Source organism: Dendropsophus ebraccatus, chromosome 3 (genome assembly GCF_027789765.1).
Source record: "Dendropsophus ebraccatus isolate aDenEbr1 chromosome 3, aDenEbr1.pat, whole genome shotgun sequence".
NCBI lineage: Eukaryota > Metazoa > Chordata > Amphibia > Anura > Hylidae > Dendropsophus > Dendropsophus ebraccatus.
In genome coordinates, this window is record NC_091456.1 from 51,079,239 (window position 1) to 51,097,221 (window position 17,983).

General features: G+C 40.3%; 1 protein-coding gene across 1 annotated transcript in view; it reads right to left on the reverse strand.

Moving 5' to 3' along the window:
* The window catches only part of ERCC6L2 (ERCC excision repair 6 like 2), an 80,004-nt gene that overhangs the window by 6,676 nt on the left and 55,345 nt on the right, over nt 1-17,983 (reverse strand). Inside the window, exons 14-17 of the mRNA XM_069961747.1 lie at nt 17,783-17,935; nt 16,322-16,396; nt 11,830-12,622; nt 10,143-10,297 (exon numbers count right to left, since the gene is read on the reverse strand). Coding sequence (XP_069817848.1) covers nt 10,143-10,297; nt 11,830-12,622; nt 16,322-16,396; nt 17,783-17,935 — 1,176 coding nt within the window. The remainder of the gene's footprint in view (nt 1-10,142; nt 10,298-11,829; nt 12,623-16,321; nt 16,397-17,782; nt 17,936-17,983) is intronic.

A 17,983-nucleotide genomic window follows, 5' to 3' on the forward strand; every position in this document is an offset into this window, starting at 1 on the left:
GGATTGATAAAAAAAAGAAACAATGGCAGCTTGACTGAAAGGTCTCTCCCAATTTACATCTTCCGTGCACGGTAAAATGCGGACAATGTGCTATGTAATGGACTTGGAATATCCTGGCATCCTCATTCTTATGATGCCAGGAGCCCCCAAACTGTTTAAATCTTCATGCTACTATAATGACACAGGACATCAGTACAGAAGCGTGAAGATTTGAACAGTTTCTGAGCTCCTGGCATCATAATAAATGATTATGCCGGGAACTTCAAAGTCTTTTAAGTAGCACATTGTCCATATTTACGGACTGCGTGAAAGCCCCCTAAGTATCTATTGGCAGAGATCTGTCAATCAAACCGAGCTGGGCAGGCAAAAGCCAGAAGGGTGCCACCTAGCATACTGTACATTTCTCAAAAAACCTGGCACTTCACTTTTACAAAACTTTAGAGTAAAATTATAATAAAATAAATAAAATAAAATAATTCTATAAATGTAATCAGAGGGGATTCTCTTATAACCAACCCTTTTAAAATACATAATTAAGCAGCTTTCTCTCAAACTAACTGGGCTGTCGTGTGCCCTTCACAGCAATTGGTCTAAGCAGACGTCTCATCCTTTAGACACAGGAGCATATGAGTAACAACTCTAGGTGTGGTACCTGTCCCTAAGTATAATTTGCAGAAAGATGGAACATTAGAAAAGTAAGAGACGCTAATTAATTGAATCTTCCCTTTAGCAAACATACATTGATAAGGGAGTCGCATGTGGATTACAACCACTGGCTGTTTAGCTCATCATACGAGACTAGAGCTCTGACCACAAGCACGAACAATATACATTATTGCAGGCATATCCAAATCACCAGACAGTGTCAACTTGGAAAGTACAATACTAGTGTTAAATCTGACAAGGTATAAAAGGTTGATGACTCCTGCTAGTATTGTATAACTAAAAAAAAAGTTCTTTAAAAGTTCTTTAATTTGAAGTGGTTGGCCACTCGTAAGTATACTGACTGCACTTACTGACAGCAGCTTCCTGTGTACCTCATAGAGCTAAAATCATAATAATAATAAAAATAATAATAATAATAATACATTTATTTATTTGTATAGCGCCAACTGATTCCGCAGCGCTTTTTTCTATGCATACAGTACAGAGGTACATAATACACAGTTAAATAATTAGAATAAATAAAATAACATAAAAATACAAAGTATAAATGCAGGCTGTGCTGTCCTGCTCTGTGGCGATTCTGTCCATAGGAAGGCAGAGCATGGAGAAGCATGTAAGCATGTCAATACTGAGCTTGTATATGCCTATAGATGACAGAGAGGGATGGGCATTGTCATGTGCTCCTTTTTGCCTTTCATCTTATGGACAGAATCCCCACACAACATGATAGCAAAGCCTGGAGGAGGGAGGTCTGATTTTAGCTCTATGAGGTACACAGGGAGCTTCTGTCAGTAAGTTGCCAACCCCTTTAATCTTTCTAAGTGGTCCCATGGTTTCCGACACTTTCAAATAAATATCTTTATGCTAGGACGACAACATGACGGTGACTATGGCTCTGCAGATATACAATGGCAAACAAGTAATCAAATGGGTACATTTAAGTATTATGAATTGTAACTGCTTGATACATTACCAGTCTAGTCTTGCCAACTTTTTTTTATAACATTAATAGGCCCTAACTTTATTCCCTTTTCAAAAGTATAGAACATGAAGCAACAATACGTTTTGTTTACACATCTGTTCAAACAGAGAAGATGAAAACACATTTATTGGAATAACATCCAAATCCTATAAAATTAGAAAGTCACTCACTTACTTGTCTCTGCAAGGAAAAAAGAAAAACCAAAATGACTGTAAAAACATGTATTGTAAATAAGTCAACACAGATGGCATCTGAAGCTTAAAAGAATGAATTAAAAAAAAAAATCTTTTAATTGCATTTGTGAAAACATGTTAAGAAACTCTTGCTCTTTACAATTCCACTGGTCAAGGATTTTTGCCCGAGGATACAAAGTGTTACAGTAAACATAATATTGTAAGATTTAATTCTGGTTTAAGCCTCAGGCAACCATGAATTATCCTTGAATTGTCTTAAATCAGCATTCTGGGATCCATGCCAATCAGTTACGAGACCTACCACAAACTCACACTGAAAGAGAGTTCATTTAACTGTCTGTTGTGTTCCCAGTGAAAGAGATCTTTCTAATATCTTCATTTTCAGCAGCCCATTTCACAATCTGCTGCTTGATAAAGAGATCTAAGCCGATTATTTCAGAGCATAAACTGATCATAGACAAAGCCTGAAAAGGCCGATCATCCTGAAACATCATTCATGATTATTATGTATTCCCACTTTTTTATTACAATTCTATTTCAAGACAAGATTACACTTATGAACTAAAGATTTATAACGCTTAATGCATTAACTTCATAGATGTGCGTAAGATGCTGAATGATAGGAAACACAACCTCAAATCATTTTCGATAGCTCAAATCTTTTCTACAGCTAAGTATTTTGCACCAAAAACCCGGAGAGGATTGAAAACACAGAAAGGCTGAGCAAAAATACTGAGTGGGAACATAGCCTACTGTGGTTTTCAAAATCCTGCACATGTGCTGTAGCAAGCCGCAGAACTGACAGGATAAGGAGGAGGAATCCTGAGGAACTGCTGAAAAAATATCCTTTTTAAAAAGCTCATTAAAGCAAATCTGCAGGGAAGTTTCAAAGAGCAAGGTATAATTTCACATGTAATTCTCAAAGAATCAAGGCAGATTTCTTGAACGGAGAGACTTTGCAGGCCTAGGACATGGGTGCTCTAGGGCACGCCTCTTTGACATGGCACTGCTATATTAAAGGAGAAGTCTAGCAAAAAATTTTATTACTATATTGTATTGCCCCCCAAAAGTTATACAAATCAACAATATACACTTATTACGGGAAATGCTTATAAAGCACTTTTTTCCCTGCACTTACTACTGCATCAAGGCTTCACGTCCTGGATAAAATGGTGATGTCACTTCCTGGATAAAATGGTGATGTCACGACCCGACTCCCAGAGCTGTGTGGGCTGTGGCTGCTGGAGAGTATCTGTCCTAGGGAGTGTTCGGCAGGTGATGGAGTTATTCTCCTAAAAAATTAAAAAAAACATCTTTTAAAGTCTTTGTGCGGGCTGTGGCTGCTGGAGAGGATGGTGGCAGGGGGACACTGAGCATCCCTCTGCCATCATCTTCTCCAGCAGCCACAGCCCGCACGAACATATTAAAAGATGTTTTTTTTTAATTTTTTAGGAGAATAACTCCATCACCTGCCGAACACTCCCTAGGACAGATATTGGATTAAAGGCAGCTATGCAAAAGGTACAAGCGGTTTGGGGAGGGGGGAATGTGGACACAGGTTTGCTTTAACTGATCTTACTATGGCCATAAAACCCTTTTTAACAGTTTAGTCATAAAGTCAACAGGATTGTGTCTTTTCACCCACTTTGCTACTATACCAGGGCTCCCCTGTGATTGTGATAGAAGCAGATTTAATAAAAATATATATCAGCTGCAATTCATTGTTTGGGAAAGCCTCTTTAACCCTTTGCACCAGAGCATGAAAAGCATTTTTTTATGTTCTGGAAGCACAGCTGGATATATGAAAAAGCCTGAAAAAAACCCTAACAGTATATATGCACAATATGTGAATGAACTGGATGTAAAATGTAGACATTCGTTTGTAGGCTGCTTATGAATTATTAGATGACACTGTGGTAGTTTAAAAAAAACCAACTACTTTTATTCAGGGTAGTAAAAGAACTCATAAGGAGAGTGGACAAACAATCATATAAACGATGCAGCTGTGGCTGTAAAGGTAGTGGGGCTGATAGGTATTTGAAACTAAACCCTGGTATATCCCTACCTACAGCTATGGTGGACCGCCTGGTGTGGGTGTCCCCTAGGCAAGGCGGAGCTGACCCTATGTCATCTATAGTGGGGATAGGCTATCAGTTTGTGATAAGATGTAGAAGGTATGTGATAGAGTACAACCAGTGTAGTAATGGGCAGTACAATAAGATTTCTGTCCAGTATCCAGTTGTGCAGTTCACAGTATAGTGTGGGCTGCTTTAAAGCCTGTGTTCTCTTCTATGGTCAGTCCAATTGTTTATGGGCTTGACCCTATTTCCGCGCGCCTGCTTATAAAGTAGAAACTTAAAATCAGTAAAATACTGTACATTTTAGAAGGTGTTTGTTACAACAGAACATGTTTTATGGTTAACACCCTATCCAAATTTACTTTTTAATTAAAAGTAATTATAGGATTGCAAATAATCTTTAATGTAATTTAAGTTTAACAGTTGAAGCCAACAATATGGGCAATGCACCAATTTTCAGCATGTAAAGTATTATGTGTTTCATGAATAAATATATACACACACATCAACCAAAACATAAAGTGGTAGTCCAGGCAAACTTAAACAGGGAGGACAGTTATATTTACCTGTACTGGTGCCCCCAAGGCGCCAACGCTCATGGTCACCTGCTGAGGAGAGAGGACACCCTTGTTTTGTTCCAAGCTGTAGCAAGGAATACTCTGATGTTTCCCCAAAACCAATTGTTTTTAGAGCAGACCACATATACCACCACTCCACACTGTCATCCTGTTTAACAACATCCAACATCGGTCTCCTCTGCCCTTCTGCATATTAGCCCTTTAATATATTGTCTTGTATAGACCTGCCTTGCAAAAGTCTACCCTGGTCACTCCCTATTAGTGTATCTTTTGCCCTACCCATCCTATTTCAAAGCAATCGAGAATTTTTAGGTCCGTGTTAGTAAGCGAAATGGACGATGATAAATCCGTCATGTCCTTATCCGGCTTAAAAAAAAACTTAACACTGGCTAGATACATGTGCCCGACAACTGCCACATAAAATAAGAATGATTGAACACTTTATATTGTTGTTCCCCTCCTAGTTTCTCAAATAAATCTCTATTGTCAGCCCATCTGGGCCAGGTGCTTTACCTAGGGCCATTCCTCTAATTACTTTTTTTTGTTTTTCATCTCCTCCCTCCCGATTGGTCGAGCTAACCATTGCTGCTGTAACACTGATAATGTTGGGGCCTCCACTGAATCCATATACTTCTCCCACACATCTTCATCATAATGTACCCTAATACAGTATAACAATTCAGAGACCTTTTTAAACACCTCCCAAATATCTGAAGGGCTATCTCTGCTGAGAAAGCGGTGGAAGATATGAAAAGTCTCTTACTATTCTTTGACCTCTTCTCTGTATCTGTCTCCTCGGCTTCTTTCACTTCCCTTTTCAACCTTTCCTCTTTATATCTAAAGCTCTTTTTTAAATCTTTGTATCATCCTGAACAATATCCTCCTTTAAAAAGTTTGGCTTAGTCCTGTGCAGTCCTCTTCTCAGCAGATCCCATATTTGTCGAATAAAAAAATTACCCAATCCCTCCTTATTACGTGGGTTAAACAGCTTTAGGCTAAGTTCACACTGCGTAAGTTCCGTAGTAATCACGGCCGTTGTAACAACGGCCGTGATTACTACAGAACTTACGTAGTAAGTAATCCCGGCCGGAGTGTATACACATAGAAATTGACTTGTCAGTTTTCTACGGCCGCTATTCAATATATAGCGGCTGCAGAAAACCCTGTCAGTTCACACAATGGGCAAGCAGCGGTGAAATTCAGATGCGGGCCCGCACGGATGTGCCCACATCCGAATTCAGCGGCTGTAAAGATCATCTTTTCTGACACTGGCCGTTCCAATTATACTTCAATACTATCTTTATAGGTACATGATCTGATTAATTACTCTTCTTATAGTAGATACTTTTTATGTCCTTCATCCCTTTCTCGGTCGCTAACAGCATATCAATTTTAGAATAAACCTTGTGGAGAGGAGTTAATAAAGAATATTCCTTTTTTCAGGATTAATGTGATGCCAACCATCTACCCAGCCACATTTCTGTATCTCCTTTTCTATTAGGGATGCTTTACCCTCTCGCCTCCACTTTTTCCTCCATCTATCCCTTTCTTCATTTATCACACAATTCAAGTCCCCTTATATTGGAATCCCTCATAATTCTGCTACCTGATACAGATGTAACAATACCTTGGAGAAGAAAGGCGAGGGTACATAAAGGAATGCCAGGAGACTCTGCTTTCCCTCAAGCTCACAAACACACAAAAAAAACTCCAATTTGGGTCAATGTATACTTTATGTTGTTTATAATTAACCTTCTGATGTATTAATACACTAACCCCCCTCACACAGTTAAAATATGTTGAGTGGTATTGATAAACTATCCATTTCATTGTAAAAATCTCAATCTCAATCTATCCTTTAAAGAGGTACTCTAACAAAAAATGTTTTAAATCAACTGGTGTCAAGGTTATACAGATTTGTAAGTTACTTCTATTAAAAGTCCAGTACGTATCAGCTACTGTATGTCCTGCAGGAAGTGGTGTACCCTTTCCAGTCTGACAGTGCTCTCTGCTGCCACCTCTGTCTGTGACAGGAATTGTCCAGAACATTAGCAAATCCCGAAAGAAAACCTCTCCTGAAGTGGACAGTTCCTGTCACAGACAGAGGTGGCAGCAAAGAGCACTGTGTCAGACTGGAAGAAAAACACCACTTCCTGCAGGATATACAGCAGCTGATAAGTGCTAAAAACTTGAGATTTGTAAATAGAAGTAATTTACAAACCTGTACAACCTTCTGAGACTGGTTGATTTGCGAAAGAAAGATTTTCTCTGTAGTACCACTTTAACAATGTGTCTCTAACAGACAAATAATAGCGGGGAGAAGAAGATCAGTATCTTGCCCAGTCCCCTAATATTCCAAACAATAATGCCTCTTTATAATATGGTGTCCCAGAAGGCAATGGGCAAAGTATTGCGACAACTCCACAATAACGCCAATGTTAAATGCTTATTAATTCAATTTTACCAATTTATTTTTTACAATTTTTTTTATTTCATTATAGTCCACCTATCTGTGTAATATTATATATATAGGGAATGTATATGCTGAATAAGACAAGCTTTGTATATCCAGTAGTTAGCAGTGCCCTGCATGTATAATGATGACAGCAAGCTTAGTGCTTTCATTTACACCACGCTGCAATAACATAAAGAGGGGTTTACTAATAATCCAGCTTTTACTACAAAGCATCCTGTTCTACGTCCGTCCTACACCAGAAAGGGAGCCAAGTGTCTGTCAATCAGTTTAAAGGATTAAGCTCTTCTTTTATAGTGATACTTGTACAAATTTATAAAACGTATAGGTATGGTTTCTGAGTGCCGAGTTCCTCCGATGCTTTGGCTTGAGCACTTACCACAGAGGTCGCATATCACAGCTGGTAGGAAATGGAGAGGACTGCAACCTTCCCCCTTTTCAGTCACCACATTTCAGTCGCCATGGTGATTAATCCTGAACTGAATGGTTGTCTTTGTATATTTCTTTTCAGCAAAACTTTATGTAAACTTAAACGAAAATCAGGCAAATGATTGAAAAAACTTGTATGTAACTGTTGAGTATGGGACGGAGGTTGTGACCAATAGACCTTGTATACTTAGGTATTAGTGCAATGGTGGGTGGGGATAAATGCTTATTTGTTAATGTATCTCTGGCTCACAGCTAACTATTCTGGGAAGACATTCTGATCCATCCTGTATCGGGAAAATTGTTCATGTTAGGGTAGCTTCACACGTACCGACTTGCAGCGTTAATAACGCTGCGAGTCGGCTAGGTCCTGGCAGATCACTTTCACTACATACACACAGCGGTCTGAACGACCGCTGCGTGTATGTAATTCTGCCGGCCGCTTAGCCTCTTCTGTTGCAGTCCGGCTCCCGCTCTGTATACATTACCTGTCCTCGCTGCACGGGGTCCTGGCGTACTGCTCTCCCGCCAGGCCAATCAGTGGCTGTGGCAGGGCAACACACTGATTGGTCGGGCAGTAAGCCAGGACCTCGTGCAGCGAGGACAGGTAATTTATGCGGAGCGGGAGCCGGGCGGCAGCTGAAGGGGTTAAGCGGCCGGCAGAATTACATACACGCAGCGGTCGTTCAGAAATGTAGTGAAAGTGATCTGCCAGGACCTAGCCGACTCACAGCGTTATTAACGCTGCGAGTCGGTATGTGTGAAGGTATCCGTTGTGTATGTACAGATGTGTCACCTGCCGTCATGGTGCGGTACCGGACCGATGTCAGATGGGTGTGATGCAGTTAACAGGTTCCCTTTAGTGCGTGTGTGCCACAGCAATGACAGTGTCGACCTATAGTGAAGATGATGACGCCAGCAAGCAATTTGAAAGCAGGGGCATGATGCAATCGAGGCATGGTTGTTCCTACAATGAGAGGGTTAACTACTTAATGTTTCACCCAATATTAGTTTTTTTTTTTTAAGATCTATTATGCTTGTTTCCCCTTTTGGCAGAGCCATACAGTGTGCTAGAAATTGCAGAATCAGTTGTACTTTTGAACATCATCTTTCCCTTTACCATATAATGTATTGTAAAATGAATTTACTGTAACATGTTTGGTTGAAAAAGTCACCTGCAGAAATAAGATGTATGGCAATAGGATAAGGCAGACACTACTACCAGAGCACCTATCAATGCTAGGTAACAGCAATTGCTTATAAAAGTCCTTAACCCCTTAATGACACAGGGGGTATATTTACGCCATGTGGTCGCCTCGGGTCCCGGGTGAGGCATGTAGAGGCTATTAGCGGGCACGGTTCAATCGTTGACAGCTGCATTTAAAATGCGGGCTGTTCACGTCCCTGGTGTATAGTGGGGTGGATCGCCCTCCCGGGACATTGTCCCGGAGAAGCGATCCACACATCCGTTACATCCGGGGGTCTGTGCCGTAATGGCGCTGATCCCGGCTCGGCACTCGATTGCTTCCAGCTGCTATATGCCCTGCAGGAAGTGGTGTATTTTTTCAGTCTGACACAGTCCTCTCTGCTGCCACCTCTGTCATTGACGGGAACTGTCCAATTCAGGAGAGGTTTTCTATGGTGATTCGCTAAATGTTCTGGACAGTTCCTGTCACAGACAAAGGTGGCAGCAGAGAGCACTGTGTCAGACTGGAAAGAAGACCCAACTTTGTGCAGGTCATACAGCAGCTGATAAGTACTGGAAGACTGTATAACTTTCTGACACCAGTAGATCTGATTTTTGAGTACCCCTTTAATATAACAATATTGATGCCACGTGGTGAACAGCGTAATGGAAAAAAGAAAGGATCCCATATACACCTATATGGTTCCAATAAAAACTATAAATCATTAAAGGGGTAGTGAGGCGGTAAAAAATTATTCACAGACTAACACACATTACAAAGTTATACAACTTTGTAATGTATGTTATGTCTGTGAATGGCCCCCTTCCCCGAGTCCCACCACCCCCACCCGTGTACCCGGAAGTGTGGTGCGCTATACTCACCTGTCACGTGCCGACACCCGTCTTCGATCTTCATTCAGCGACGTCTTCTTCGGGCGGACGGCGAACAGCTCCGACTGTTCCGAATGCCGGACGCCCTCTGCAGCGTCATCCGATGCTCAGCCGCGATTGGCTGAGCATAACTGTGCTCAGCCAATCGCGGCTGAGCACAGTTGTGACGCGGCGGAGGGGGGACGGGCGGCAGCAACTCGGGCGTCCGTCCGAAGATGACGTTTGGCACAAGATGGCGGACGGCCCTCGACACGGTTCAGGTAATGTATAATGCACCACACTTCCGGGTACATGGGTGGGGGTGGGGGGGGACACGGGGAACGGGGCGATTTACAGACATAACATACATTACAAAGTTGTATAACTTTGTAATGTGTGTTATTCTGTAAATAATTTCTGAGCGCCGCACTACCCCTTTAATTGAAAGCCACAGCTGTCAATATAGAAAGAGAAACACCTTCTCCCTTAAAAAAAACTAAAACTTTTCTGTTTAGCACTCTCCTGTTTTCTCTCCTTTTCTGTTTAGAAATCTCCCATTATGTACAGCTAGCAACTCACTTTTTAGTCCACATAAAATATGACACAATTAAAATACAATTAATTAGAGTACAAGCACATTATTAGAAATAAAACAAAAATATAGTTTTATGTGAAATGTGTGCTCTTACCTGCACTGCATGTGGTGTTACATTGGCAGGAAGCTGGGAGAACTGATTAAACTCAAACACATCTCGTACCGCCCAACGGCTCATGTGATTCTCTGCTTTGCTTGAACCAACCACATTTTGATTTGAATGAATAAATCCAACTTCAGCAACCCCATCTAAATGGTAAGAATATCAAATTAATTAAATAACTTCTTTCCTCCCCAGACTTTTTAACTGTAAAAAAATTAAAGTAAAAAAAAAAAAAACTACAAAAATATATGGAATAGCATAGTCTAATGTCATTATTAAATGTATTCCATACCTTTTTTTTTTGTGGTATTTTGACAAATATTGGACCAATAGAGGCGAAAAGGGCATAGCTTTACTTCTGTTGTCAAAACAGTGTGGTTCAAAAAGTCAGCACCTATTGCATGTACAGTATCATACAATCGACAACTAATCATCACTTAGTAGCAGATAATATGTAAATTAAAAACTATACAGTATATACTATAACTATATGATTTATAATTGTATGTAGTATATATTCTAATAGATAAGCTCCACAATGCTCTTCAGCTTTCATAAAATCCAAAACGCTAATTCAAATTCATCATAAAATGGCCATTTTATGATGAATACGAATTAAAGTTTTGGATTTTATGAAAGCTGAAGAGCATTGTGGAGCTTATCCATTAGAATATTTAGACCTTGGAGTCCTAAGGAGTCTCTTTGTACTAATACATTGATGGTGGGACTAATCTAATTAGGATGGAGGTGCTGACTGCAACTTAAAGGGGTAGTGCGGTGTTAAAACATTTTTTTTCACTAAATAATAACACACATTACAAAGTTATACAACATTGTAATGTGTGTTATTTAAGTGAATGGCCCCCTTCCCCATGTTCCCCCACTCCGGAAGTGTGGTGCATTATACTCACCGTATTACTGTCGACCCCGACTGCCATCTTGGGACAATCACATTATCTTCAGGAGGCTGGCCTGACTGCTCCAGCCCTCCCTCATGCAGCCCTCATGGCGGCCAGGTCGACAGTGATTCCGTGAGTATACTGTATCACACTTCCGGGTCCAAAGTCGGGGGGGGGGGGGGGGGGGGGGGGGACATGGGGAAAGGGGACATTCACTTAAATAACACACATTACAATGTTATATAACTTTGTAATGTGTGTTATGTAGTGAAAAAATGTTTAACACCGCACTACTCTTTAAGCTGTTTTTCTTCTTTCCTATGTAGTATATATACTAGTTACATTTTTAGGACTTTTTGCTAAAATAATGGCCACCATCCTCTCCAGCAGCCACAGCCCGCACAGCTCTGGGAGTCGAGTTGTGACATCACCATGTTATCCAGGGGAAAAAAAAAACACTTTTATGTGCATTTCCCGTAAAAAGTGTATATTGATGATTTGTATAACTTTTGGGGGACAATACAATAGCTTAATTTAAAAAAAATGAGCCTGATTTCTCCTTTAAACCTGAACCAGAGTACTGAACTTCAGGTTGTTTGGCCAAAGTATTTTAAACAACGGCCATTATTTTAGACCCAAAACAGCCGTTGTTTAGAGTCTAAAATTACGGCTGTTGAAAAACATTGCGTGAAACATAGCCGAACATTTTCGATCTGTTAAAAATTGCAACTTTCACTCAAAAAAACAACGTACTTTAATCACTAAACTAGAATAGTTACCCAAAATTTGGTCTAGAGTTCCCATATGCTCCTTTTTAACTTTATCCCCACTGACAGCATGGTCTTCATTTCTTCTGAACGATTTCCTTTTCTCAATCAGATTCTGTTTTCTAACCTTTCTGTTTTTTAGTGCCCGCTCTTGATGATCAGTACAAATCTTACTCTGAAGCTGATCATCATCCGATGAGGAAAAAGCTTCTATTGTTTGAGAATTTCTTTCTGTATCCACATTCCTATCACCGTATTCAGCTTGTAAGTTGGAAAGAGAAGATTTATCTGAAAGTGATTCGCTTGGTATTGCAATGTCATCAGACTCATCACTAATACATTCATCACTGGAGTCTGCTGCTTGTTGGATATTCTTCTTCCAATACAGAGATCTGTTCTCTGCAGTTCTTCTGCTTTTATGGACTTGTGTAGGAAAGACGATGTTATCATTCTCATCTGAGCTACTAGCGGATTTCTCCTCAGATTCAGATGAAATGTTCCAGCCATGTTTGTTGCCTTCATGGTCTTGATCAGCGTTGCCTATCATTTTGTCATCACTAAGTTTCCTAGTTTCATCTAATTTACTTTCATCTTGCTTTTTGGGCAATTTCTGTAGAAGTGCTGATAGTCCACACTGCTGTGGTGTAAGCTGCTTCCCACTGTCCGCATTTGCAGAGATTTTTTGGCTCTTTCTCTTTGTTTCCCTATTTTCATCACTGTCACTACTAAAATCAAAGGTATCTTCCTGATTCTGTTGGACTGGATCTTCATTCATAGTTGTCTCACAGTCATCAGAAACTGCATTCTGCAAATAGATCAGAATGTGTACGCATGAAGAGTCTTGTAAGGAATATTTGGCATTTCTGGACTTCTTCCTTCAATTAGTACCTTATTTGCAATTAGGCTGGGTCCACACTTGTTTCTTTGCTGTCTGTTTAACAGATCAGTTTTTGTTTATTTTAACGTACAGAAAAATGTGGCCAATCATCACATTTCTGAGTACGCCAAAGGAATGATCAGTTTTGATCATTTTTTTAAATAATGTAAGTCAATAGAAAACTAATCCTAACAGATGATGTACAACTGCATCCTTTTTATTAAACAGAGAGCAAAAACGGAGTGTGAACCTAGCCGAACAAATATCTTTAAGTATATAGATAGCGGACTCTAAAAATTAAACAGTTTGTTTCTGAGTAAATATTTAAGCAACCTGAAAATAAAAATATAAATAATAAAAATATTTATTTTAAGGGTAGAAACACACAGGGCGGATCCGCAGCAAAATCCGCTGCAGGTCCCTGACCTGTAGTGTGTATGGGAAGCCATACTCGCAGCGGGATGGACATCCCGTTGCTAGTATGTAAGGAGACCGCCCCGTTAACCCCCCGCTGGCCGGAGAATATACTGTACCTGCTCCCGGATGCGTCTTGCTTCAGGGGTTCCTGGCTAGTGTCCTGCTCAGCCAATCAGTGTGCTGCTCCGATGCAAACTACAGGCCAGGGATCCGCAGCCGATTTCGCAGCGAGAAATCCGCTGCAGATCCGCCCTGTGTGTTTTTACCCTAACCCTTTAAAATTTCCATTTTTTTCTCTCCCTGCTTCTTATGGCGATAATTCTTAATATTCCATGTGCAGAGCTTTTTAATGGCTTGCTATATGTTTTATGTTCTGTGAAACTAGGAAAAAACCCTGCAACAATGCAATATTTGGGGGGGGAGGAGTGGTTCATTTTTGCACAGTGCACTTTATGGTTAAACCGACATGTTGTCTTGATTCTGTTTTGTGGTATATATCAATCTGATCAGCTTCTCTTGCTTTATAAAATGGTGGCAATAGCATAGATAGCATTTTCAGGCTCTCAGATTCCCTTTACTTTAAAGGATAACTCCCATGAAAAACTTTTTTCCAGTAATTGAAGCACATTACAAAGTTATATAACACTGTAATATACTTCAATCACCTGTCTGTCCTCCTTCCCTGTCTTTTCCCCCCTTAACCCCCCACCAGGAAGTGTAAGAAACTCCTTCATACCTAATTACTGTCGTCACCAGGCTGCTCTCCCAGCTCCTTCTAGTGACGATGAGTCATCAGCAGAAGGGCTCCTCTAGGTCCTGTTACACCAGCCTCCCCCTCCCCTGCCTGGTCAGGTGACTCAGCTTGCTCAGCTCTTATTGGCTGAGCAACTGTAAGCCATCTGACATTCTGCAACTCAATAATGACTCATGACTGACACCCGGCACATAACCAGCTACAGGACCCCCTCCCCCATACTCCCTCCTGCTACAGAGTGGACTCAGTGAGTGAGTGAGTCATGTCACTTGCTTATCTTTCTCCTCACTCCCGGCATGTCAGCTACACAGACGTCTTATCTCTCCCCTGCTGCCCTGACCTAATTAGGGACGGCCATCCTGCAGAATGTACACTACAGTGAAGTGACAGTATGTGTGTGCAGCTTCAGTGTGTGTATATAGCAGCCTGACTGAAGAGAGCCAGAGAGGGGGTCATGTTTAGTGTATGATGGGAGTTGTAGTGAATGGAGGGGCAGGCACTTGCAGTGTCACAGCAGGGGGCTGGCTTGTCACAGCAGCCAAAGTGCATCATGGGAAGCTGAAACCAGGAAGCAAGGAAGAAATGAAAAACAAGACTAGAAATCAGAAGGTACACAGGCGGTGGGAAATTCAAACAGTGACAGCTCAGGAGGGATAATAAGTATAAAAGCTATGTTTCTGATTGGTTATTGTTTTTTTTCCTTAGCGCTTTCTTAGTTCTTTCCCCACCAATCTAAATGTCGCCCATATAAAACTGCTGTCTAAACTAGACTATTCTTCCAGTTTCTGCCATTTTGGGATGCATCCTGTACTCCCAACATGGAATTTCATTATTTTGGATGAAAATTGTGAGATTTTACAAGAGGATCTGAGTGCTGAACTGCTTTTCTTTTCTCTACCCGACATGCCATCTATACAAGGGGGTCTCCTAGGGGCTCAATAACACCAGCGAGGTACACTTTAAAGCATATTAAAGATTTTAGAAGGAGATTTTAAGTAGTTTATGCATCTAGGTAAAAAACAAATCTATCATTGTGTTTCTACAGATGATATGCTTATTGTTTCAGTCTGTTTTTACAACATCTACAAACTCGTAGCTTGTGACTTACAGTATTTATCCTATGCCAGTGACTCACTAGGGAGAGGTGGTAAAACGTGGGCTGTCCATATATCAAAGCTAGACAAAATATCCTCACACATCTGCAAATTGGCTGAAAGTTACATTTGTGGAAGGCAATAGTAATATTGTCATCTGTTTTGATTTCTGGTAAGCTATATAAATGTGTGTATTTAGCTTGAGGCACAGACACATCGTAATGATCAGCGGGTGGTAAAATGGAAAAGATGCTGTGAATATGGCACATGAAAGAACCAGTGAAGCAGAGAAGAGCTTCTAATATCATCAAGAGATGCATATCAATAAACATTAGGATTCTAATAAATCTTAGAGGGCATGTTCACATTTTATACAGAAGAGGGTTCCATCTTAAATTACAAAATCTGTAAACTGTGTACTATTCATCGGCTCAGAAATGCAATGTTAAAAACTCTAAACTCTAATAACTAAGAAAGCACTTGGACGGGGTGTGTGTGTGTGTATGTGTGTGGGGCTCATCTTGAAAACGGAGATCCCAAAACCCCAGTAACATAGAGCTAAATGCTGTTAGCAGTTCAGGCAAGATGGCTGCCCCAAGATGGCTTTCCCCCTACTGTTGTCTCCAGATTGGGTGGGGTTTTGAAACTCAGCTCTATTGAAGTAAATGGAGCTTAAGTGCAAACTGCACCTGAACTGGAGACAACAGTAGGGGGAAAAGTGGCCATGTTTTTGTAGCGCTGGATAATCCCTTTAATAATGTACAACTAATAAAATAAAAACAAAAAACAGATTACAAAACAGGATGTGTTAGAGTCCGGCTTTCCTAATTTTCTTCAGAGACTTCACAGAGCCTCCGAACTCCAGGCTATCCACAGGGACAGGAAACCACACTGAGGTTGAGAGGAGGGCCTAATCCTTTTATGCTTCAGGTTTTCTGTCCCTGGGGGCGTGGTCCCTCTCTCCGTGGTGCTGTCATGTGGAAGGGAAAAGATAAAATGGAACTGCCCTCACCTGGTGCCCAAAGGAACAGCTCATCCTGGCCCAGGTAAAGAGCAGCACAGGACATGTAGTATGACACTGTGCTGTAGAGAGTAGATACTAGACAGCCAATCACTGCACACACTCCAATAGAAGTGGCCATTTTACTGGTAGCACCCTTGTATTAGTGGTCAATCATCTAGATATTCACATGTGCAGATCCTGACTGTCTGTAGCATTGCATGTTGAGTCTGGTCTCAAGTTACAATGGTACAGAAATGACCATTATATGTTGAAGATATTGTAACCTGAAGATATTGTAAGCTGAGGCCATTGTAAATTGAGTGACTATTGTACTGTATTATATATATGTGTACACTTACCGTGTCATCTGAATTTAATTTCTGACTTGCATACATAGTGGTACTTCTAATTCCAGCTTCTACTTGACCTTCACGCTGAGCCAGCACATGAAAAGGGAATAAAAAAAAAAAAAGTCCCATTGTTATTGATTGCACTTTACATCTATTAAAACTAGTGCTGTACCCCCTGCATTCTCATGGTCAGTGGGTCCCACAGGATGGATTCCTACAGATTAAAAAGTGACTGCAGTCTCTGTAAGAAAAATTTAAAATATGGCTTTACTTCTATTCCTTCTGATTTAGTAGTACACAGTGTGCAATTTTGTATATTTTATGTACATTTAAAGTCAGATATGTTTTCATAACAATGACTAAAGCATCTCCCCATAGTGGCACTTGTTGCTTTCCAGGAGAAAGTAAAATAAAGGGGAAGTGAATAATGTATAGTGTATAATGTGGACAATTAGTCACTGGCGAGACGTCAAATTTCTGCACAGAACAAACCAGTCGCTAGTCTTACCTTTTTGTGAAAGGACTTTATCTATACTGAATGTGAGAATTCTCATAAATTAAAACCCTTTTAGACCAGTCGAGCATCTAAAAAGAAAACCTGCACTTTAATTAAAGACTCCTGTGAAAAGTGGCTACTCTGTCACTAGAGTGCCACAAGGATTGTTTTTCCACCCGGCATGATGTATCAACATCATGCCAGCAGCGGGAAAACAATCCATGACAGGCCTTTCCCGTCCGTAAGGTCCGCAAAATTGCAGACGTGTGAATTCAGCCTTAGGCTTGGACCAATAAATTAAGAAGTGCTACCCATAACAGAGAACTTAGCAGGATCTTACTCCATTGTATTCATTTCTAATGCTCTTTGGGCTTACAAGTAAATGTCCTGGTTTTCTTATTTATTTGCTTTCTTTGCTGTCCATGGTACTCATATGCTTTGCTAACTCATATCCATAAAACGCAATAAAAATAGCATAGCCTTACAAGTGTGTAAGACAACAATAAACATTATATATATATATATATATATATATATATATATATATATATATATATATATATATATGTGGGAAGTATAGCATTGCAGTATGTAAGTTTATGCTATATAGCTTGAAATGACCCCCACTGTAAAAACTGTATAACAGCATTCTCCTTTTTTTTCTGGATACCCAAACACACACGTTTGTCACATACAGTATGTAAGAAGATGTTATCGAAGAAGCAGCCCAAACACTGAGTGAACAAAGCTAAATCTGCATAAATATTTGGCTATATGAGAGCCACAGCATTTCCTCCACAGCTGCATTTACAATTCTGCAGGCTTTAGACTTCTTCTAGTTTTCTCTATTCTTTTCAGTGCCTGAAGCCAGGTTTTTTGGAAGTGTAAAGTATCACTGAATATGTAAGTGATGGTAACGTGAACATTAAATGTATACAACGAAAACAAAGAAAACAAAAAAGCCTTAAAATTACCTCTAAAATCTCCCTGGTCAGACAGGTTCCCTGGATTCTCAGCTTAAACAGATTGTGAACCCCAAATAACTCTCCTTTATGCTCCTTCGATCCTTGTACAGCTTTAAAATAGCGTTTAGCATTCTCAGTTCCAACGGCCACACAGTGAAGTTGCTGTGAAACACAAAACAATGTGACTTCAACATATCAAGGACTGTAAAC